This window comes from Crocuta crocuta, unplaced genomic scaffold (assembly GCF_008692635.1).
Source record: "Crocuta crocuta isolate KB4526 unplaced genomic scaffold, BGI_CrCroc_1.0 scaffold231, whole genome shotgun sequence".
In the NCBI taxonomy this organism is placed as follows: domain Eukaryota; kingdom Metazoa; phylum Chordata; class Mammalia; order Carnivora; family Hyaenidae; genus Crocuta; species Crocuta crocuta.
Genome location: NW_027528357.1, coordinates 7122450 through 7146716, shown reverse-complemented (window position 1 = coordinate 7146716; position 24267 = coordinate 7122450). Strand labels below are relative to the sequence as shown.

Here is a 24267-nt window from a genome sequence, read left to right as displayed (position 1 = left end):
CAGTCAGCACAGAGCCCGACGCGGGGCTCAAACCCACGAACCGCGAGATCATGACCTAAGCGAAAGTTGGACGCCTAACCGACTAAGCCACCCAGGCGCCCCTTTGGTTTTTTTTTTTTTAAAGTAAGTTCTGTGAAAACTGGGATTTTGTCCCCTTGTTGGGAACTGTGTCGCCATCAGCAGAAGGAAGTATGGCATACAGTGGGCACTAAAGAAGTCTTATTAAATGTGTGACTTAATAAATGATAGATTTAGTCATGTCTAAAAGAGAATGGGGCGGAGTGTACCAACAATAGCAGGAGACCCTGAGCCAAGGAAACCGGGATGGTAGAACTTAGCACTAGAATCCTTATCTTCGAGTTGAGATTCGAATCCGCCTCATACTACCTCTCCATTAGTGGAGTATTGATTAAATGACTGAAGCCCTGATTAACACTGTCTTAGGCGACACTCGCTCATATTCCGTCTTTGTAGCACATGGTGATTACAACAGCGCAGGCCAGATAGGACCATCACTTCACGTGTGGGGTCTGGATCCCAAAAAGCATGGCTAGGCCCTCACTCTCTTCAACTTCCAAGAGTGGGTCAGGAGGCTGTTTGCAACAGCCTGGAAGGCTCACTGCCTGCCCGGGTCCTGGGCTCTGCAGTTGAGGTTTCAGGTTTCAATTCTCCCAGGAGCACGAGAAGTCGCGGCGTGCTCGGTGCGGCTGCCGCCTCCGCCGCCGCCGGGTCTCTGCTAAGGCTGCGCTGGAAAGCGGATTCCGGGCGCGGCCGCGCACTCGCCTGCCCGGGACGGAGGTGGGGCGCCGTGGCTGCGGCTGCCGCTGAGCTGCTGTAGCTGGGCGCGCAGGGAGGCGGCGAGCACAGCTGGGCCGGGACTTCCTTCCTCTACCGCAGGACAACAAAACAACCCGGCAGCAGGCACCGAGCTCTTGGCAGCTGTCTGGGCGAGAGGCGCAGCGATGGGCTCCGTGCTTAGCAGCGATAGCGGCAAATCCGCCGCCGCCTCGGCCGCCCCGCGGGCCCTGGAGCGCAGGGGGGACCCGGAGCTGCCCGTCACGTCCTTCGACTGCTCCGTGTGCCTCGAGGTGTTGCACCAGCCCGTCCGGACCCGCTGCGGCCACGTGTAAGTGCGGGGGGAGCTCGACTCGCGCGCCCGCCCCTGGGGAGGGAGAGATGGGGGAAGGCATGGGGGATTTCAGGAGCCAGCGCTTAAAGGTAGCTACTGCAGGGAGGCACCTGGACCTGTCGACTGCGGGCCTCGGGAAAAATGGACAGTCGGAAGGTGACACAGGATTGCAGGAGGCGAAAGCATTAACAAGCGGGCTGTGCAGCGCCTCCTCGCATCACCCCAGCTGTTTGTTCCCAGAGCCCAGGTGCAGAGCCCCAGGGATGGGAACCCCAGGCGCGGGACCCGCCGGGAGCCGGGGCTCGCCCAGTGGGGAAGGTGAAATTGACTGGAGAGCCTGCACCTGCCTGGGCACAAGGCAGTGGGCTCCTGCAGAGCATGTCTCCCGCGGAGCTCAGTGAATCGGGCGGTGCTTCCCTCTCCCCGACCTCCCAGCCCCCCGGAACCCGGGTCGGTTTTGTTTTGCTGGCTTTGTGCACGTGTTCTAGAACGCCCACTGAGGCCAGCTTCTTGAGCAAACAAAGATCTGAACAACTATCCTTCCATCCCCACCTCCCTTTCCTAATACAGACACTCAGGCCTCTCAAAGATCAACCCAATCTGGAACGTCCAAGCGATTCTGTAGTCATAAGAGTTTAAGTACCTGTCAGGGCGGGCCTGGTTGGGACTTGAACGTTAGCACCGAGCCCTTGAGTGTAGCCGTTTAAACACCCAGCCGCAAAGTGACGGGAGCTTGCAGACTACCTCCCTTACGCAGCGCTTCCCTAAATCGCCGGAAAGTATAGATAAAAATAACTGTCTTAAAAACCAGGTACCATGGAACTAAAACTTGCTGTTAGTTTCTAAGAAGAGTTTAAAAACAAAGTCACTATGTAAAATGGGCACGTCCTTACTGTGTGCTTGAGTAACTAGTAATGGGAGTCGGATCTGTGGGCTCGTTTACTGTTTACGCAGAAGCTTGCTTTCCGTGGCTGCCTGGGTGTGTGGCCGAGTGTGTGCCTGCTGGGATGGGGGGCGGGGGGGGGGGNGGGTGGTGGGTGGGGGGTGTGGTGGTTGGGGGGGTGGGGGGGGGAGGGGGGGTTGCATAGAGAGCGGAAGCTGGCTTAATGTCTTCTTTGGCCGGCCGTTTATAGTTTGATGAAGCGCCAAGGCAATACCGCAATGGCTAGTGTCTTTGGCTTACCAGGAAAAAAAGTAGCGTATTATAAATGCAAGTGCACAAGATGTTTTTAAAAGGGCTGAGGTGGTCCTTGACACCTACAGACTAGTAACCGAGAAGCAGTTTTCACCACCGAAAAGCCCTGTAGTGAGCCAAGAAAGAAAAATGCAGCCCACACAGTGTTTTAAATAAAGAGTGCCCTGGGCATTATTTTGTGGCTGTATTTTCAGGGCCTTTTGTTTCAGCTTTGTACTTTAAACTCAAGTCTAATTGACCTCCTGTCCGATTACTGATGTTGTTTCCCAGCCGTCCAGATATAGTTCATGGACATAAACCCGGAGGCGGAGATGGAAGCCAAGATATTGTTGTGTAACAGTGTAACATATCGATTAGTTCAGGGCAGTAATAACCTTGTAGTGATTACATTTAAATTTAGCCCGAATGAGAATTAAAACTTTAAAGTTGCACCAAAGATGCACAGTGGGCATCAAATCTTGAAGATATCTTTTGTAGAACTGAATTGGGTGACTTTACTATTGGAGATTGTTATCTGATTGGGGATTGTTTGCTACCACCCCTCACCCCCCACCCTGTTGGGATTCTGAATACTATAACTTAACTTTTTGCAGGGGTTGTGGCTCTGCTGAAGGATAATATAAATGTGTAAAAAGTTAAACCTTTTGTTAATCTTTTTCTTTGTTAGAGTTTGAATAGGAAACCAGCAACTGGAAAAATAGTCATGAAGTAGCACAACAAGAGCTGTAGGAATTGCCTTCCCTCACTTTACTGTTCTTTGTTTTGACAAATCTGTGTCCATTGTTCTGGCTGTGGGCAGAATTTCCATATTCCTCCTTTTGGCAAATTTACTTGGGCCCCTTCCGTTTATAAATGTTAACTCCAATTCCTTCTGCACTGGAAACCGGTGAGTGCTATTAACACCATTTGTACTTCCTAAATGAATTACTCTCTTCCATTGACCTTCTATTGGAAAAATAAAGACATGCAGATGAAACCACTCTGTGTTAACCCAAATTGAAGCGAATCTCCAAACTTTTTGAACTTGTTTGTGTATGCTGATTTCTGTTTCTAAACTGATGTTATAGACTGCATCGGGGTGGCTCAGTCCCTTAAGCGTCCCACTCTTGATTTCAGCTCAGGTCTTGATCCCAGGGTCTTGAGTTCAAGCCCCACATTGGGCTCCATGCTGGGTGTGGAGCCTACTTAAAAAATAATAATAATAATAAATAAAATAAAATAAAATAAACCTATTTCAAGTCAAGCAAGTTATTAATATGGCAAAAATACATTGAATGAATATGTATATAGCACTCTATAAATCATATTGTGATGCAGTAGAAACACTGGGCTTGAGAGAGAGCAGGATTTGCAATTCAGCCCTGCCACTGACCGACCAGCCGTGTGAAAGACATTCACCACGTTGCTGAATGTCTTTGACTCTCTTTCTTCATTTGTAAAATAGGGTGAATAATGGTATTTTTATGAATATTTAAAAAATGTAAAAGTAGCTCATGGTAAGGCCTCAGTGCAGGATTTCTATTTCTTTTAAAGTCATTCCATAAAACAAAAACCCACAAACAGTATTATTTCTTGTCTCCGTATTTCTTTTGGAATAAAACCGGGCCATAAAAGACAGATCTATGACATTTTCAAGATGTCCCAGATAGCCTTTCTTTTAGCTTAGTTCTTTTTCCTTTGGTGGCCTTGAATTTATTTATTTATTTATTAAAAAAAATTTTTTTTTTTCTGAGAGAGAGAGAGACAGCGTGAACAGGGGAGGGTCAGAGAGAGAGGGAGATACAGAATCTGAAGCAGGCTCCAGGCTCTGAGCTAGCTGTCAGCACAGAGCCCGACACGGGGCTTGAACACACAAACCGTGAGATCATGACCTGAGCCGAAGTCGGACGCTTAACCCACTGAGCCACCCAGGCGCCCTGGCCTTGAATTTAAGAAGTTCTATTTTAATGTTCTGTCATTTCAAATTTACTTTATTCATATCTCTGTATCAGTTGTTAAAACATATTTGGTGGAAGTGTTTCCTACCTCTATTTTATGTTCTATTATGGGAGGGGAGAAGGAGTAGATAAGTTGAAGCTGTATAAAGGAAACTGAAAAGGAATCTGATTTATATTTAAAATAAGTATTCAAGGAAATTTGTTGACCAGCTGGATATGATAAAGGGGGAGAAAGGAGTGGAAGGCAATTCCTTAGTAAGATAAAACGGGACAGAGTTCAGCTCAGGAGGTAGTTAATGAACTCGTGATGGGGCTTGTTGAGTGTACAGTGGTCTGAGAGGGAGATTTCCAAATGGAAATATCCCAAAAGCACTGGGAGAATGGGTTTGGGGAAGGGTCAGAGCTAAGGGAGTTATCTAAATGGATCAAGAGGTTGAGGGGCACCTGGGTGTCTTTGTTTAAGCGTCCGACTTCTTCAGCTCAGGTCATGATCTCTCAGCTCCTCTCATGGGTTCAAGCCCCACATCGGAATGTATGCTGACTGCTCAGAGCCTGGAGCCCGCTTCGGATTCTGTGTCTTCCTCTCTTTCTGCCCTTCCCCGTTCACACTCTGCCTCTCTCAAAAATAAATAAAACATTAGAAACAATAAATGAGAGGATCAAGAGGTTGAGAAAGAGCCTAACAAAGCTAATAGGTACAGACTGGAACATGCTATAAGGTCCAAAGAGCCACCTATACCATGGAATACTCCATGGCAATGAGAAAGAATGAAATCTGGCCATGTGTAGCAACATGGATGGACCTTGAGGGTGTTATGCTGAGCGAAATAAGTCAGGCAGAGAAGGACAAATATCATATGTTTGCACGTATAGGAGGATTAGGAGGAACTTGACGGAGGAACAAGGGGGAGAAGAAGGGCGGAAATGGTGGGGGAAAGGGAGAGAAGCAAACCATGAGAGACTCTTGAATGCTGACAAAAACTGAGGACTGATGGATGTGGGGGGAGGGGGGATGGGCATGGAGGAGGAACTTGTGGGGATGAGCACTCAGTGTTATATGGAAACTAATTTGACAAAAAACTGTTAAAAAAAAAAAAAAGTAAAAAAAAAAAAAAAACAAAGAGCCACATCTTCATTGAACTGAGTTGGATTAAATTGCTCTATGTCACCGAATTTGTTTACTTTTTAAAATGAAGTCGTTGAGGATAATTCTGATGTACTTTCAGGTAAGTGGGTTAAAACTTCCCATTGTGGTCAAGTATGAGCAGGACAGCCCACACCAACCTGGTAATGCTCTAAGTAGAGTCAGAGAGTTTTCTGATGAGTTTTAAAGTGACCTAGAAATATACATCAGTGCTTTCATTCTTTTTTTAAAATTTAGCCCCTGTTTTATTTTTTATTAAAAATTTTTATTAAGGTATAATTAACATAATATATTACTTTCAGGTGTTCAACATAATGATTCAATATTTACATATATTGGAAAATGAACACCATAAAAAGTCTCATTAACATCGGTCATCATACAAGGTTACAGATTTTTTTCTTGTGTTGAGAAATGTAAGGTCTATTGTCTTAGTGATGTTCCAGTGTACAGTGCAGTATTAACTATAGCCACCATGCTGTACATTAAAGCCCCACGACTTATTTATTTTATAGCTTGAAGTTTGTACCTTATGACCCACCCGTTTCGCCATCCCTTTCATTGTTACAGGAGATGTGCAATCTCAAAAACTTTTTTAATATCATGTTATTTTATTTTTTTAATGTTTATTTTTGAGAGAGAGAGAGTAAGAGAGAAACACAGAGCATGAGTTGTGAGTTGGGGAGGGTCAGAGAGAGAAGAAGACACAGAATCCAAAGTGGGCTCCAGGCTCTGAGCTGTCAATGCAGAGCCCAACAAGGGTCTTGAACTCACAAACCGTGAGATGATGACCTTAGCTAAAGTCAGATGCTTAACCAACTGAGCCACCGAGGCATCCCCCAAAAACTTATTTTTTAACACAAAACTAAAACTATCTATCTTATTGTTATTACACATATTTATTACCTACTTATACATTTATTATCTAGTGAGGGTTCTCCAGAGAAACAACCAATAGTATATATATATGTGTGCATGAGAAAGACTGATTTTGAGGAATTGCTTTACATCATTGAGGATAATCTCTTTTAAAGTCAGCTGATTATAGATGTTGACCACACCTACAAAACACCTGCACTGTAACACTTGGTTGTTTGATTGAATAACTGAATCCTATAGCCTTATCCAAGTTTACACGTAAGACCAACCATCACATCTATCAACTGAATTTTTAAGGGTTATTAAAATCTGGTTATCAAAAACAAAAATTGGATTATCATTATCTAGTAAAGGGCCTTTACTAGAAGGCCCTTTAGAAGTCTCCTAAGAAGTCTGGCTGTCAGGCACCCATGCACACATCTATCTACATGTTGCTCACGCAGACAGTAGGAATCCATACAACTGTCCCTAAAATAAAATCATTGTTCGTTTGGCTTCATCATTATCATTTCGGTTTGGTGTGGGTTGTTTGGTTAGATCTGCTACTGTCTGAGGTGCTTTCATTTATTGATCCAGCAAACATCTCCTGCCCTGTGCTGAGCACGTAGACACAAATGCTTGTGTTCTTGGAGTTGGCATTCTCATGAAGCAGGTGGACATAAGCAAGATTGAACATTAAGTATGTTCACTTGTCATGTAGAGGTGGGTGTTAAAGATAAAAAAAAAATAGGTGAGGAAATGGGATGGGAAGTATGTAGGGGAGCTGCAGTTTTAAGATATTTAAAGCAGTGTTTCTCAAATTATCTGCTGTAAAGAACCACTGAGGTTTTGTTTTGTTTTGTTGTGTTTTCAGTCCATCACTGACCAATACTTTTATAAAATAAAATATATATTATGGGAACATGAAATTTAAAAATACCAAAGATATATAAAATGTAAGTCCCCGTTTTAAAAGTTATTAATTATATTCAACAGATGTAAAACTACTCAGTCAAATTTTTGTACAAGCTTCTGAAAATACTTCTCTCAATTTCTATACCAAAGTAAGCATGAACTATTAATCAACAGGGCCTTGACAGCCTTTTTCTAGAGGAAGTTAGAAGGTGAGGAAGGCAGTTCAGCTTGAGAAAAATGTAAGGAGTGGTTGCATAGGGTGTGGGACATTTATTTTATTTTTTAAATATTTATTTTTGAGAGAGAAAGAGTGCGAGCAGGGGAGGTGCAGAGAGGGTGGGGAGGGAGGGCAGTACAGAGTATCCAAAGCAGGCTCTGCTCTGACAGCAGAGAGCCCCATGCAGGGCTTGGACTCACGAACCATGAGATCATGTCGATTGAGCCACCCGAGGTGCCCCTAAATGAGGATCTTGATCGAGAGTCATGGCGGGAGCTGATTTAAAAGGATGGCTCTGCTACTGTGGTGAGAATGGACTACAGTGGGAAGACCAGGACTGGGAGAGTGAGTTAGGTGGCCACTGTGACAATCCAGCAAAGAGCCCGGGACCAGCAAGGAAACAGTGGAGATGGTGAATGGTAGGATTTTAGATCAATATGAAGGTGTACCTAACCAGGTGGATTCAATATGGAGTGTGGGAGGAAGTAAGGAACCAAGGCTGAGTGCAAAGTGCTTGGCTTGAGCGAAAGTTGGGGTTGCCGTAGTTGAGATGGGCAAGACTGGGAAGGTGGAATGAGGAAAAAGGTCAGGTCAGCAGTTCCATAAGTGACAGGCCAAGTTTGGGACAACCAAGGGATCTTGAGTAGGCAATTGGATATGTGAGTCTGGAGTTCAGAGGAAGATCTGAGCTGTAGATAAATGAAACTGGGAATCATAAGCATATCATTGGCTATAAATTGATGGGACTGGATGAACTTATTGAGGAGTAAGTATATTCAGAAGAGAATAGAGGTCCAAGGACTGAGCAGTAGTGCATACCAACATTTAGAAGCTGAGACCTGAAAACCAGGGGCACATAGAGTGGCTCAGTTGGTTAAGCATTCAAATCTTGGTCTCAGCTCAGGTCATGATCGCATGGTTCATGGGATTGAGCCCCATGTTGGGCTCTGTACTGAAAGGGAGGAGCCTGCTTGGGGATTCTTTTTCTCCCTCTCTCTCTGCTCCTCCCCTGCTTGTGCATGCTCTCTCTCTCTAAAAATAAATAGATAAACGTTAAAAAAAAAAAAAAAAGAAAGAGAGAGAGAAAGAGAGAGAGAGAGCTTGTAAAAGAAGGAAGCAGCTATAGGGGTAGGAAGGAAACCATCTGGTGTCCTGGAGGCCAAGTGAGTGCAAGAAGCACTTGGGAGGGAAGAGGGACCCTCTACATCTAGTGCTGCTTGAAGGTCAGGTAGATGAAGATTGAGAATTGATCACTGGATTTAGTAATGTGGAGGCTATTGGTGACCTCGAGAAGAGCAGTTTCAATGGAATGGCAGGTGCCAAAGACTAATTGGAGTGGTTTGTTGAGCGATCATAGGAGTTAGAGACAAGAAGCATAGAAAGCCCTTTCATGGAGTTGGGAGGCAAAGCGAAAGAGAAAAATTGGGGCAATAACCAGAAGGAGAAGAAAAACGGAATATACCATATGGTTATGGAAATGAACCAATAGTGAGGGGGAAACTCATGCACGGGAGAGGAGAGAATTTCAGGAGCAATGCCTTTGAGTAGGAGAAAGGAGCTGGGATTTACAAGCCAGGATTGGGGAGTGGAGGAAGGCTTGGCCTTAGCTAGGAAAATGGACAGTTTATCCATTTCACAGGATGTAGAGCATTGAATGGGCACAGATGCAGGTGAATTGAAGAAGTGGAATATTGTAGAAGTTCCCATATGATTGCCAGTTATCATTGACGTGTTATTTGACCTGTGATTTGACCTTAGCATGAAACATGGAAGTTTAAATATGAACATCCAGACCCCTGATGCCAAAACAAATGTATATAGAATTCCTACTCCTCTCCTTGTGCTTGGGAAGCATCACTTAAAATTGGGTGATTAAAGTCCTTTGTACCATCAACGTCCAAAAACTCTGGAGAGCCATTGCTCTAAATAAAAAAATGCTACTTCCTACATTGCTGCTCCTTAAAGTCTGGCACTTAGTAGATGTTCAATGTCAGTTGAATTAATGAATGATTCTAAACTAAAATGCAGATTGAATACTTTGGTGAATGTCCATCAAGCAGGAACAACCACTCTCTAGTGCCAGCCAATGGATGCTATGTAGTTGAGTAACAGATAGCAGTTCCATCATGTTGTCTACGGCCATACCACCCAGAACACGCCCGGTCTCGTCTGATCTCAGAAGCTAAGCAGGGTCCGGTCTGATTAGTACTTGGATGGAAGCAGTTCCATCATAGTTTTTGAACTCCATTCTTTTTATGAGGTTACTCATCTGTCCCTGTATTACTGAGAATTTCAGAAAGATGTGATTAAGCTGGCCTGAAATATGCCTCCTCCGGTGGTTGGACTGCTCTGTGTTTACTTAGCAACATTAGTATTGTCATAGGCAAATTAAATATTAGTGATGTTACATTATGTATTCTCTAACAAAACCTAAATAATGTAGCAGATTGAGTTTGATGCCGAGATTTTCCTTAGAAATTGGCTGTGGGCCCATGGACCAGCAGCATTGCAGAATCTTGGGCCCCATCTCACATCTGCTGAATTGGGAACTGTTTTAAAAGGATGTTCAGATGATTTATAGCCATGTTAAAGTTTGAAGCACAGCTTTAGCCAACCCTATTTAATTGACAGCAAAATACAGCAAGTATTGAGGACAGCATTTGAAGGTTATAGAGAGGCACCTCTCTAAGATTTTAAGTTAAAAAAATAGATTTTTTTCAGGGCGCCTGGTTGTCTCAGTCGGTTGAGCGCCCGACTTTGGCTCAGGTCATGATCTCATGGTTGGTGGGTTTGAGCCCCACTGCAGGCTCTGTGCTGACAGCTCGGTGCCTGGAGCCTGTTTGGGATTCTGTGTCTCCTCTCTCTCTCTGCCCCTCCCAGCTCACACTCTGTCTCTTTCTCTCTCTTTCAAAAATAAATAAATACTTTTAAAAAATTTTTAAAAATACATTTTTCTTTGGGGGGTTAAATTTTAAATCAACACATAATGTGGTTGGAGATATGCAGAGTCAGGTTTTGAGGCTGAATGATGGACTTTGAGCAGAATCTAACTGAATACATAAACACATCAAATGAAATCTTAGGGGCAGTGGGTGGCTGGAGGGTTTATGCTCTCAGAACAGCTGCTCTCAGGCCTGTCCAGGCTGATCGATGCAGGGGAAGAGGGAGTGCGGTGTGTGGGGATGCGTGTACGTGTTTATTTCCCTGCATTGGAATATTTTAGCTTAAGATTCTTATCATCACTTTGAATAACAATAGCAATTCCCCTTATTCTGTTTACATTTTTGAGTTTACCAAGCCTGCTCAAGCTTTTCATTCAGCTTCATATTGGCACACCCACCGTGAGGCAGCCTCTTGTTGAGAACAGAAATAAAATGTTACATTGACCTCATGTTGCCAGTGGCTCTTCCAGAGTCATATTTGGGACCATGTCTGGATACTTCTTTTGCCTGTCTAGCCCTAGGCCCCGTAGAGTCCCTAATGTATCCCTTCCCTCTTTACTATACATAGGGCTCCGTTTTACCTCTTGAGATTGGGTACATAATTGTACCCAGTGTCCTCAGCAAGCCTTTCCTTATTTTTCTGCAATGCTTTGCTGACCTCTTCATTATAAGGATCTTACTGGTAACCATGTAATTTCGGTAAATAGCAAGGACTTAATAAATTAACTCCTGGGAGTGGGGTATTTAAGTTTCCATCTAGTTTCAAAGATTGTAGAGTCATTATCCAGTTCCTAATTCATTTCTTCAGGAGCTGCAAACTACGCGTGATATAAATGAATGTGGAGGATGAGTATTCCACAGGATGGGGGCATTAGCCCACGTGACCACAGGGGAATTGAGGCCAGACTTGGAGAAGACTAGCTTCTCAAGAGAAGCCAGAAATTTGGGTTTAGTTGTAAAATCTGATTTTAAAGCAATGGCAACTAACTTAGAATTTTTAAAAAATATTTATTTATTTTTGGGAGAGCACACGTGGGGGAGGGGCAGAGAGAGGAGTACAGAGAATCCCAAGCAGGCTCTGTGCTGACAGGCTGACAGCAGCGAGCCCCATGTGGGTCTTGAACTCTCAAACCCATGAGATCATGACCTGAGCTGAAGTCGGACGCTCAACTGGCTGAGCCACCCAGGCACCCCTGACTCAGAACTTTTGAAAAGATTTTAGTAGTTAAAAAAAAAATACAATTGCCTTCTATCCTCAGCTTCTGTTTCTCACCTAATTTCTCCTCATCTGATTAGGTCGTTTATGATTGATCACTCTCAACCACCTTACAAGGGTGCGGAGGGGGCAGACAAACAGGAATCGCTTATTGTATTCAGTTCTATCCCTTGGGTTTTTTCAGAAGGAGATAACACTGTTATTGATGGGAATGTTGGGCCCTGCCCAGAAAATTCTCCTTTGATCCATTCCTCATAACTGATTTAGTTATTTCAATTTGCTGGGTAGCTACAGTGTGCCTGGGGTGGGGAAGAAGGGAGGCCTGCAAGATTCTGAATGGTTCTGAGCTGTATATATTTCAGTGCTCTTCTTCATGCAATGTTGTTGTTTCTGGCCTATTGTCACTGGGGCATTTTTGTTTTGTTGTGCTGTTTTTCAGCTTTATTGCGATGATACAGTACAGTTCACACAAAGTATACGAGTTCGTGAATTTTGGTAATTGTCTACAATCCTATAACCACAAATAAGACCTAAAACAGTTAATTCCATTATCCTAAAAAGTTCCTTCAAATTCTTTTTTTTTAAACATTTTGTTAAAAATGTTTATTTTTGAGAGAGAGAGTGTGCAAGTGGGGGAGAGACAGAGAGAAGACAGGATCTGAAGCGGGCTCTGTGCTGACAGCAGTGAGGCTGATATGGGGCTCAAATTTATGAACTTCGAGATCATGACCTGAGCCAAAGTTGCACAGTCAACTGACTGAGCCGCCCAGGTGCCCCGAAACATTTTTTTTAATGTTTATTTTATTTTTGAGAGAGAGAGAAAGAGAGTGCGAGTGCAAGCAGGGAAGGAACAGAGAGAGGAAGCCAAAGGATCTGAAGGGCTCTGAGATGGCAGCAGATAACCCAATGTGGGCCTCAAGCTCACGAACTGTGAGATCATGACTTGAGCTGAAGTCTGATGCTTAACCAACTAAGCCACCCGGGTCCCCCTCCTTCACATTCTATGTGGACAACCCCCTTCCCAACCCCTGGCTCCAGCAACCCAATCTGCTTTCTGTAACTGAGTTTTGGAATCGTACAATAAGTAGTCTTTTGTGTTTGACTTCTTTTACTTAGTATAATAGGGCATATATTTGTTGTCATTTGGTATGTCATAAGTCCCTTTGGCGCACTTCCAAAATAAATCCTAAATCTGTCTGTCCACTTACACTGTCTACTGTTTCTTTGCTGGTCTAAGCCATCACCTTCTCTTGAACTGATGCTTCCAATGACTTAAACCTAAGCGCCTTGCTGTGGCTCTTGAGCCTCTGTAATCTGTTCTTCAGGGACCCAGAGTGATCTGTTTAATGTAATTCAAATTGCGTCACCCTCCTTCTTAAAACCCTCCAGTGCCTTCCCATGACCCTTAGTTATGGCTTTATGATCCATCTCCTGACCACTTTCCTCCCCTTTCCCATATCTCCAGATATTCTCCCTGGGGCCCCCTGCCTTTCAAGCATGCTGGCTTTCTCTACCTCAGCTACCTCAGAAGATGGTCCCTATCTTTTGTACCCTTTGTTTTCAGCTTGGAAAACCATTCCCAGATCTTCCTTACAGTGGTGCCTTCAGGTATCATCTCAGGGACCACCCAGCTAAATACTCTCTCTGCCCCACTCACTCTATTTTTATTGTCAACGTTTTCTTCTTCTCAAAGCATTTATCATTTGCCCATCTATTTGTTTACCGGCTTATTGCCTCTCTCCCCATTCTGGAAGTCTGAGAGCAGGGACCTTAGGCACTGCCACGATTTCATCCCTGGCAAGTCGAACACTAGCTGGCAATAGTAAGCTATTACTAAAAATGTCAACCAGTGCATGAATGTTTATATGGGTGGGTCTAGGGAGGTTTGTGCAGATTTACGCATTCTCTCATAAAGTCTTTTCTATGATCATGGATTCACTGTTCTTACTAAAAGCAACACATATTCAATTTTTAAAAGGTTTGCATTATCTCTCTTCAGCCTTTTATTATATTCCAAATTGTTCTGTACTCTTTAAATTTATTTAAGTAGGGCGCCTAGGTGGCTCAGTTGGTTAAGTGTCCGACTTTTGACTTTGGCTCAGGTCATGATCTCACTGTTCGTGAGACTGAGCCCCATGTCAGGCTCCAAGCTAATAGCGATGAGCCTGTGAGCCTTCTTGGGATTCACTCTCTGCCTCTCTCTCTCTGCTCCTCCCCTGCTCGTGCGCATTTGTACGTGCCCTAACACTCAACTCTCTCTCAAAATAAATAAATAAATAAACTTAAAAATTTTATTTAAGTAATCATAAATGCAGCATAATCTTTTCCTCACATGGAATTTAGATGCCCTTAAAAATACTTTTAAAATTTTTTTCTTTTCATGTTCCATTAAAAATGTCAGGTGTGTCATCCTCCAAAAATTTGCCTTCCTAAATGTACAACTAAATTTTTCTTAGGAGTAAAGAAACTTAAGTCATAGCAAGATAGTTAATTTTCAGGGCACCTGGGTGGCTCAGTCTGTTAAGTGTCCGACTTCGGCTCAGGTCATGATCTTGCAGTTCGTGGGTTCGGGCCCCGCATTGGGTTCTGTGCTGACAGCTGGCTCAGAGCCTGGAGCCTGTTTTGTATTCTGTGTCTCCCTCTTTCTCTGACCCTCCCTTGCTCATGCTGTCTGTCTCTGTCTCTGTCTCTCTCAGAAATAAATAAACACATTAAAAAAAATTTTTTTAAAGATGGTTAATTTTCCATAACATTTTCCCCCTAATGTTTTATTATGAAAAATTTCAAACCTACAGCTAAGTTGAAAAAAATTGTACAGAGACTTAAGCTGCAGTGGCATCAAATTTCTTTCCTTATTGGTAACACTTTAAAAACGCATGGTTTTTATGTATTCATAACGAGCAAGCTCACTTTGTTCCGAAACACCTTAGTCTCGATGTGTTTTCTCCATTTAATAAACACTTTGGTTAAAATGGGTACAACTAATTGACTGATCTACCAGATTTTCAATGAATATTCTCTCATATAATGCAATAGCACCTATGTACTGCTCATTTGAGAGTTTCATGCCACGTCTACCACTGTAAATGTAGGAGAGTTATAGTGAGAGACTTGGTTTTTTTTAATGCGTAAAGTGTGCTACTTTCCATGAATATCTCCTAGGCATTTCCATTGTTGTAGTTATCAGTTGTAGTTACAGAAACACGTGCAGAACCCACAGAATGACTGTAGGAGTGCACTCTGTAAAGCCCACAAGTTTATACAGGTACACCCACAGTCTTCCAGTTTTGCTGCTTCTGCTGGTCACTAGGAGGAAATGAGATGACTTAAAAAGGACTACAGATCTTTCTCGACTCACACGGGGTTTGTCCTGAGAAAGCCATCCTAAATTAAAGTAAGTTGAAAATGCATTTAATACACCTGACCTACTAAACATCATAGCTTAGCCTAGCCTACCCTAAATCTGATCAGAATGCTAACATTAGCCTCCAGTTGGGCAAAATCATCTAATACAAAGCCTATTTCGTAATATAAGTGTTGAATATTTCCTGTGATTTAGTGAATGCTGTACTAAAAGTGCGAAAACAGAATGGTCCTGTGGGTGTAGAACAGTTGTAAGCGCATTGGTTGTTTCCCTGCACGGCTGACTGCGATCTGCCTGGCATTGTAAGAGAGCATGATACTTGCATATCCCTAGCCTGGGAAAAGATTGAAATCCAAAATCTGAAGTATAGTTTCTGCTGAATGAGCAGCAGACAGAGGGCAGAGAGAGAGGGAGACACAGAATCCGAAGCAGGCCCCAGGCTCTGAGCTGTCAGCACAGAGTCGGATACGGGGCTCAATCTCATGACCTGCAATAATATCATGACCTGAGCCAAAGTTGGACACTCAACCGACTGAGCCACCCAGGTGCCCAGACATTAAAATTAGTTTATAAAAATAATAACGTGTATGGTATTTTGCCTTCTCGACTTCTTGCTATTTTCTTATCTAAAATACAAAATACCACAGAGCAAAGACCTATTTTCTCCCCCAAGTTCCCCCCAGAATTAGAGAGAAGAAAGAACACATTGAGTATCCTTTGGGTTATAGTTTTAATTCTGTTTATAGAAATTCTATATCGCTACTTGGTGTTCTTTTGTTTAAATGCATGCAGTGCCTGATGTGAGTTGTGACTCCAGAGAAGTCTTATGGGAAAGTAAAAGACCCTCTGCCAAGTGTACGATGCACATGCACATTGCATTTGGCAGCACAGCTCCTGGCGTACAAGGTGCCTTTAAAATACAATGTGCATAAACAAACACATAGTCGTGGCTCTTTTATACCTTTTAAGGAAAGTGATGTATTCTTGGTTTGTTTTGGGTAGATTCTGCCGTTCCTGTATCGCTACCAGTCTAAAGAACAATAAGTGGACCTGCCCTTACTGCCGGGCATATCTTCCTTCAGAAGGAGTTCCAGCAACTGATGTAGCCAAAAGAATGAAATCAGAGTACCAGAACTGCGCTGAGTGTGACACCCTGGTATGTGGCCTTCCGCCTGTGCTCACCGTTCCTGGCTTAGACTGCTGAGAAGATTGTTACATGGCTAATCATTTCACCTGTGCCTTTGTCTTCATCCTGCCCTGACTTTCTTTTTTTTTTTTTTAATATTTTTATTTATTTCTAGGAGAGAGAGAGAGACAGTGTGAGCAGGGGAGGGTCAGAGAGAGAGGGAGTCACAGACTCTGAAACAGGCTCCAGGCTCTGAGCTGGCAGTCAGCACAGAGCCCGACGCGGGGCTCGAACCCACGAACCGCGAGATCATGATCCATGCGAAAGGCGGACGGACGCTCAACCGACTAAGCCACCCAGGCGCCCCTGCCCTGACTTTCTAAAGTTTATTGTCTCTGCCTCTCCCTTTCCTTTTCTCCATTCTCATATGTGTAGGCTATGGTGCAATTGGCACCTGACTCCTACCATCACCTAATTTTTCAAACAAATGCTTTCACCCACCACTTCCATTTCCTCCCTTCCCATCATCCTGTGACAACCACCCCTTACCCCCTCCCCCATCATGTTGCCTACTGGCATAATTCCAGTGGCATAATTCCTCCTATATTCTGGACTTTGCACTGCTTCTCTCTATTGATCACATCTTTCTTGGTGCGGGTTTCCTACTAGCGTGGTTAGATCATGTGAGGTCTTGAAGACCATGGAAAAGATTCTAGATTTTATCCTAAATGCAGTAGTGAGTCATAGAGTATAAGCTTTTGATCGGGTTTATATTTTTAAGATATTGCTCTAGCATGTGAGTGGAGAATGGTTAGGAGGGGACAAATCGGGATTGGTGAAGCCAGTTTGATGGCTACTGGGATGGGTAACGGAAGAAAGGTGGGATAGGGCGAGAGCATTAGACAGGGAATACAGGATTGTTTTGAGGGGTATTTAGGAGAGACAGTTGAAGGAAATCTGTAACTGACTGACTGGATGTGGGGGTGAGAGTATAAAATGCCAAATGAATATACCTCCCAGGTTTCTGACATGCGTAGGCGAAAGTGTTAATATAGGGAGCAAATTTGGAGAAGAATCCAGAGTTAAGTTTTAAATATGTTACATTTGAACTGCTAAGGGGAGGATAATTATCATACAAAGTCCAGAAATCATAAGAGAGATTACATGCTGAGGATCTGAATTTTTTTAGAGAACCTTTCTTGATTGTTAATCTTCGTTATGGCCTGTTATGTCTTCTTAGTACCCCATGCTTTCGCTTTGTACTATTTATCACCATTTGGAATAATTATGCTTTTGGGACTTTTAAATTTAATGTCAGTTATCCCCACCAGGTTTGATTTCTGAGGGTAAGGACTATGTCTGTTTTATTGGTAACTGTGTACCCAGCACTTTGAAAACTGGTACATAGTTAGTGCTTAATATATTTTTTTGAATATTTATGTAAGATTCCATAACCTGTTCGTGGCTGTCTGATTACAGAATTTATGCCTAGTCTTCAGAGTCAGACATCTGGGTTCAAACACGAATTCTGTCACTCATTATTTGTGATTTGGGGACGTTATCCCCTAGGTTTTAGTTCATCTTTTTGTAAAATGAGGAAAAAGATAGTGCTCATGGAGTGCCTGAGTGGCTCAGTCGGTTAAGTATCCTACTCTTGATCTCAGCTTAGGTCTTGATCTCAGGGTCATGAGTTTGAGCCCTGCATTGGGCTCTGTGCTGGGTGTGAAGCCTACTTAAAAAGAGTGTTCATGCCATGGGATGGTTGTAAAGGAAAATGATAAAACATGTATGGCTTCTAGCACTGTCTGAAACATGGTAAATGCTCAAAATCAATAGCTTTTAATATTTATAATAGTAAACTATTGCTTATTTTTACTTTGATATGTTTTGTCATCATATAAAATTCAACATGCACAAAACCCAGCTCACTATAGTGTTCTGTCATCCAGCTTATATCCCACCTTTGGTGTCTGTCAGAAACAAGAATATTCTCTCAATTATCCTAGGTAGAAATCCCCTTCCTTTTTTCACCTCTTATATCTGATTATTCAGAAGTATTTTTATTTTTCCTTTGAGATATTCCTTATATCTGTCTCTTCCTTTTTTAAAAAAAAATTTTTAATGTTTATTCATTTTTTGAGAGACAGGGAAAGACAGAGCATGAGCTGGGGAGGGGCAGAGAGAAAGGGAAATACAGAATCTGAAGCAGGCTCCAGGCTTCATGCTGACAGCACAGAGCCCTATGCTGGACCTGAACCCACAAACCACGAGATCATGACCTGAGCCAAAGTCGGACACTCAACCAACTGAGACACCCAAGTGCCCCTCTGTCTCTTCCTTTTCATGTTACCCCTCTTGCCAGGAATATTGCCATTCCTTCTTTTTAAAGTGTATTCCTTATTTTCAGAGAGAAAGAGAGAGAGAGAGAGCCAGCTGAGGAAGGGCACAGAGAGGTGGGGGACAGAGGATCCAAAGCAGAGAGCTCAATGCTGGCATCGAACTCACGAGCTAAGAGATTGGCCTGAGCCAAAGTCAGACACTTAACTGACTGAACCACCCAGGAGCCCCACCTTGTAGAGCCATTTTAGACTCTATCTATTCTTCAGGGTCACAGCCAGATTTCCATTTCAGAGGCCTGGACTTAGCGTTGAAGTCTCCAGTATCAAACAGTTTCCTACATTTGGTTTTGCCTCCCTCTATTAGATTATAAGCACCTGTAGAGCAAGCCAGTGGCTTAGGTTTTTTCTGCCATCTCTTACAATGTCTTCTACAATTTTGTGTCTAGAGTATACACTCCATGAATTTATCAATTCATTTGTCAGTATACAGTCCCCACATTTCTAATTTGTATGAAGAATGCTTATCTTGTGGCGCCTGGGTGGCTCAGTCGGTTAAGCGTCTGACTTTGGCTCAAGTCATGATCTCATGGTTCGTGGGTTTGAGCCCCGCATCGGGCTCTGCGCTGACAGCTGGCTCAGAACCTGGAGCCTGCTTCAGATTCTGTGTCTCCCTCTCTCTCTGACCCTCCCCTGCTCACACACTCTCTCGCTCGCTCTCAGAAATAAATAAAAACAAAATTTTTAAAAAAAGGGAAAAAAAAGAATGCTTATCTTTGTTGTTCAAGGAATAAAAGAAAGAACTTTTAACAAAAGTAATAAAGAGATGTGAGAGAGAATTGATGTATAAAGTTGGATGTTAAAAGTCAGAAAACAGCGTGTTTTAAGACAGCTACCTCGATCGGTCCTAGTTTGTACATCTTTTAGGTGGATATTCGTGAAACGAGGATTTGTTTTCACTTTTCCACCTGCTTTTATATTTGTCTTTTGTTAAGCAGTTACAACAGTTTCCTTGACAGGGTAGATTTCATGTTTGAGGTTTAACTTCCGTAGCTTGAGCAAAACGAAGCAGGGTGGGTCGACCACCTTACCACAGAGGTACAAATCTTCTTTTAGCACTAGATCTTATCAGTTTCTAATGAAACATTTAGTAGAGTATGTGTTACTTAGCCACAGCCAGCCTCATGGTTAGGATCTCTGAATGTATATCTTGAGGAACAAGGGCTCTTTATTCTGCTGTGGTAAAAATGGACTGTAAGAACTGTCTTTTATGTTTGCTCTTAATGGGGCCATTAAGTATACTGTGTATTGTGAATTCATGTAATACTACTGAATATATGATAAAACCACGGTATATATATCTTTCCCTGAGGCACGGGATTTCCTTTACTTACTATGACCATCTTTAAAATGAAAATCCATCTATTGGCTCTCTTGGTTTTCATTTTCCCTCTGTCTCTTTTTACTGTTTCTTTTTTCTTTCTTTTTTCTACCTCGCTCTCTTTCCTTCTCCCCTTTTTCTTTCTTATTTCTTACCATTACCAGATTAGGTAATAGCATCCAAAAAAAGTAAATTTGAGTTCATGTATGTCTTTCCACTTTAAAAAACATGCACTTTCTGGAAGAACCAAATTCAAGAACTCAACATTTGAGTCTTCTAAGTATTAGAGAAATTTCTAACGTGTTATTCTTGACAATGCCTTAACTTTGTTGTGCTGTTGTCATGAATGCATCCTTTTAGTCAACTGACCCCACATGATGTGTGATCTTATTTGAAATAATGGAAGTAACAAAGCTGGATCACAAGACTTCACTGAGCCCCTTTTCAACAGGGAATTTATTTTAAACTTGCTTTTATATAGGTTTGCCTCAGCGAAATGAGGGCGCACATAAGGTCTTGTCAGAAGTATATAGATAAGTATGGACCACTGCAAGAGCTTGGAGAGACGGCAACAAGGTTTGTTTCAACACAACATAGTTGAATGCTAAATTTGATATGCCTGCAGAGAAGTTAATAGGCTGGACCGGTTAGCCATTTCATTGTGAAAATATATACGGAGTTGTGTTCAGGCTTTGAACCATAACACCTACTATTGGTAATCATTTTACGAAAGAATTTTGCTTTCTGTACTTCAAAAACTTTGCATGGGTGGTACCAACCGAGCACAGGAGAGATTGGAAGAACTTCCTCAGACAAGTTTGTATTAAGGAAGATCCAAAAATAAAATGTGGAACTGTTCAAGTTCCTCAAGGCTCTATTTTCTGACTAACAGATTGAAGTAGATCCTGGTTCAGAGCCTACTCTTTTTCACTCCTCCATGGCCATTGCTCAGTGCCCCAGCTCATTTCCTGTTGTGCTGCTGGTTGGTCTGTAGAAGGGAGGAAGTAACATCTCAGTACCTAGTCTACCAAGGGAGAACAGGCCTGGGGCAGGCATCTTGAGCCCTATACTTTTTGTGGGTACTCTTATGGGACTGGGAGGAGAATGGAGATGGTTAGTAGAGGCAATGAAGAATATTGATCGTTATTATTTTTTCCTTTAAAAAAAGAAATGAATCTGAGCCATGACTATCTTGATGGCCAGAGTAATTGCAAAGGTTGGAGTCTCTCCCTACCAAAAAAATACAGAAATGATTTGTGTTTTCCTGCATAGGCTGATGGCTTTGAAACCATTAAATTCAAGTATAAACTCAGTTACAAGTAGCGATACTCAGTAGGAGTGTGATTTTTTTTTTCTCTCCTGAAGGAAAATGTAGTTTTACTTATTTTAAGAAAATACACTCAAAGCTTAAATTTCCTAACCTGAAAGTCTAAATGATTGTCCCCTTCCATTGTTTCACTAGAGATTGCTTTGCAAATGTATCCATTATCAGGGTTCGTTGTATACCATGATGTTATAAACTTAAAATTTATACAACTAAATTTAAATTTTAGTTTAAAGAAGAGTATGAATTCTACTAGATTGGCTACAAGGACCAGTAGGAAGGAAGGATAATAAATGGGTTAAGAAAATATATGGGTTTGATTTCAAGGTTGTTAGGCTTTATAAAAATATATGCAGGCTAATTTAAATCCTAATTTTTTCTGCTGATTGGAATTAAATAATAAACAAAATAACAGAGAATGAGGAGGGTTGTTGATTAATCAATCTTCTCAGACTAATATTTGCATTTAAGATAGAAATCTTTGCTTCATAGAGGAACTTACTGCTTGCATGATTCAAATTTTTAAAATTCTAATGGGTTCAAGTCTTAGGGAACAGGAAGTTGTATCTGTGATAGAAAGTGAGCAAAAAATTCCAAGGCTCCTTATTGTACCTATGAGTTTAAGGCAGTACTGTCTAAGAGAACACGTATGTGATTTTATTGTTTCTAATAGCCACATTAAAAAGGCAGAAAGAAACAGCGATATTAATTTTTAGTATATTTTATTTAACCAAAGATAGCTCAAATATTATCATTGGAACACGTAATCAGTATAAACGTTATTGCGGTATTTTGCTTTTTTATATGGTAAGCCTTTGAAACTCACAGTGCATTTTGTACTTCCAGCATAACTCAGTTTCGATAGCCACTTTTCAAGTGCCAAGAGATGTACATGGCTAATAGCTACTGTACTGAATAGCACGGACGTATAGGTCAAATACTCCTTATATACACCTGCAGTTATATCCTGGTGGGGCTGAAGAATAAAACAACACCCAGTTATGTTACCTGAATTAGGAAAGGGAGGAAGAAAAAGAGAAACAGTAGCCCAAGAGACAGCTGGGTGATGTGGTCTCAGTTAATGAGTGCCCAGACTGCACTTCTCCTCCAAAGAGAATAAAGTGTTTCACGTGCTGTAACTGCTTCTCCATGGTGCCCCTGTGAGAATGCTTAACTTTTCTCCATGAGAAAAAGCATAGGCATCTGACCATTATCAGGATCGGCAAAATCATGGCAAATCTGGAAGTTTCCAGAACAAGGGCTGGAAACTAGATCTGCCTACATTCTATTGTTTACCTCTAGTTAAACACTAGCAGTTTTCATCATTTTTGTATTCTCTGCAATTTCCAGGTGTGTGTGCCCATTTTGTCAGAAGGAATTGGATGAAGACAGCTTGCTGGATCACTGTATCACTCATCACAGATCAGAAAGGAGATCTGTGGTAAGGAATTTTGTTACTATATACTTCTGCAAAGTCTAAGTTCAATATACTCTAGAAATCCGTTCAATAGGCTTGTGTTTATGGGTATATAATGAAGGATACTTTATGTCAAGGTTGTGGTAATTCTGTGACTGTTAACAATATGTGCGTGGTAAGGATTATGAATGTGCAATCACTCTTTCATTAAGGAACTTAGACATTATTTCTTACAGATAATTATGGGCATAATCAACTAAGATCAAAACTACACAGCTAAGATCCAACTTGAGTATACTCACTCTGGTCATGTCCTAAGTTAAAAACATTTTTTAATAATGCAAATAGGGTTATCACAGTAATTCACTAGAAATGAGAAGTAGAAAGTTATTCATCTTTGATCAATCTATTGTTATATTTCACAAGCTGAGTATTTATCCAGATGCTTGCACATTAAATATACATATCGCTCATCATTTCCTAGGTTCATCATGATGCTTCCTTTTTTTTTCTTTGCAGCCTGGCATTTTAGTTCTGCTTTGCAGTGTGGCTTTCATTTTGGTGTAGTTGTGAGGGATAGCAGGGTGGTGATGGGTACATCCTCATTTACTTAGCCATTTTACTATTTTTTGTACACTTGTTACCAATTTTAGCATTTGAATTCATATTGCACATTTGAACTCTTCTTTCTATTGGATTTTTTTTTTCCTGAGGGGAAATCCTTAGATTTATCTTTCTGGGACCAAGAGAGCAAACTTTTTAATAGTTCTTGAAATATACTTCTGAAATGCATTCCAGAAAGGCTGAGTCAATTTCTATTTGTGTCAGGGATTTATAAGTAAACCACTGTCACATTAACCTGGCCAACACTGGGTACATTTATTTCAAAATTAAAATAAAAGTGTCGCCTGGATGGCTCAGCTGGTTAAACGTCTGACTCTTGATTTCGGCTTAGGTAATGATCTTGCAGTTGTGAGATCTAGCCCCTAGTTGGACTCTTAGCTGACAGTATGGAGCCTGCTTGGGATTTTCTCCCTGTCTCTCTGCTCCTCTTCTCTCTCTCTCTCTCTCAAAATAAGTAAATAAATAAACTTTATTTTATTTTAATATAAAGATAAATAAATATTGAGAGAGACTGAGACAGCATGAGTGGGGGAGGGGCAGAAAGAGTTGAGAGAGAGAGAATCCTAAGCAGGCTTCACACTGCCAGTGCAAAGCCTGAGGCAGGCAGGGCCCGAACACACAAAGCTATGGGATTGTGACCTGAGCAGAAATCAAGAGTGGGACGCTCAACTGACAGAGCCACCCAGACACCCCTAAACAAATAAACTTTAAAAATAAATTAATTAATTTAATTCAATTAAAATAAAAGACTTAGCAGATATAAAATAATACCTTGAAGATTATTTGAGTTTTATTTTAGTTTTATGTTATATATATGTATATATGTGTATGTATATACACAGACACGTGTATGTGTACCATTTATATAGATATTAGGGGTTTTTTTTAAATTTCAATTTTAAGCTTTATTTTCCTCCGTAAAATCCTTTTGGAAAGTGATGAGATTGAAACATAGTTATATTAGATAGATAGATAGATAGGGGCGCCTGGGTGGCTTAGTTGGTTAAGCGTTCGACTTTCGCTTAGGTCATGATCTCGCAGTTCGTGGGTTCAAGCCCCGCGTCGGGCTCTGTGCTGACTGCCAGCTCAGAGCCTGGAGCCTGTTTCAGTCTGTGACTACCTCTCTCTCTGACCCTCCCCAG

The 24267-nt window shown here is 41.9% G+C and overlaps 1 protein-coding gene across 3 annotated transcripts in view; it reads left to right on the top strand.

Moving 5' to 3' along the window:
* Nucleotides 1-887: 887 nt before the first annotated feature.
* The window catches only part of RNF125 (ring finger protein 125), a 38326-nt gene continuing 14946 nt past the window's right edge, over nt 888-24267 (top strand). For all 3 annotated transcript variants that reach the window (XM_077753830.1, XM_077753829.1, XM_077753831.1), the window contains exons 1-4: nt 888-1126; nt 15920-16073; nt 20242-20336; nt 22435-22525. In XM_077753830.1, the coding sequence (XP_077609956.1) occupies nt 963-1126; nt 15920-16073; nt 20242-20336; nt 22435-22525 (504 nt within the window). In that variant the 5' untranslated portion in view covers nt 888-962. The remainder of the gene's footprint in view (nt 1127-15919; nt 16074-20241; nt 20337-22434; nt 22526-24267) is intronic.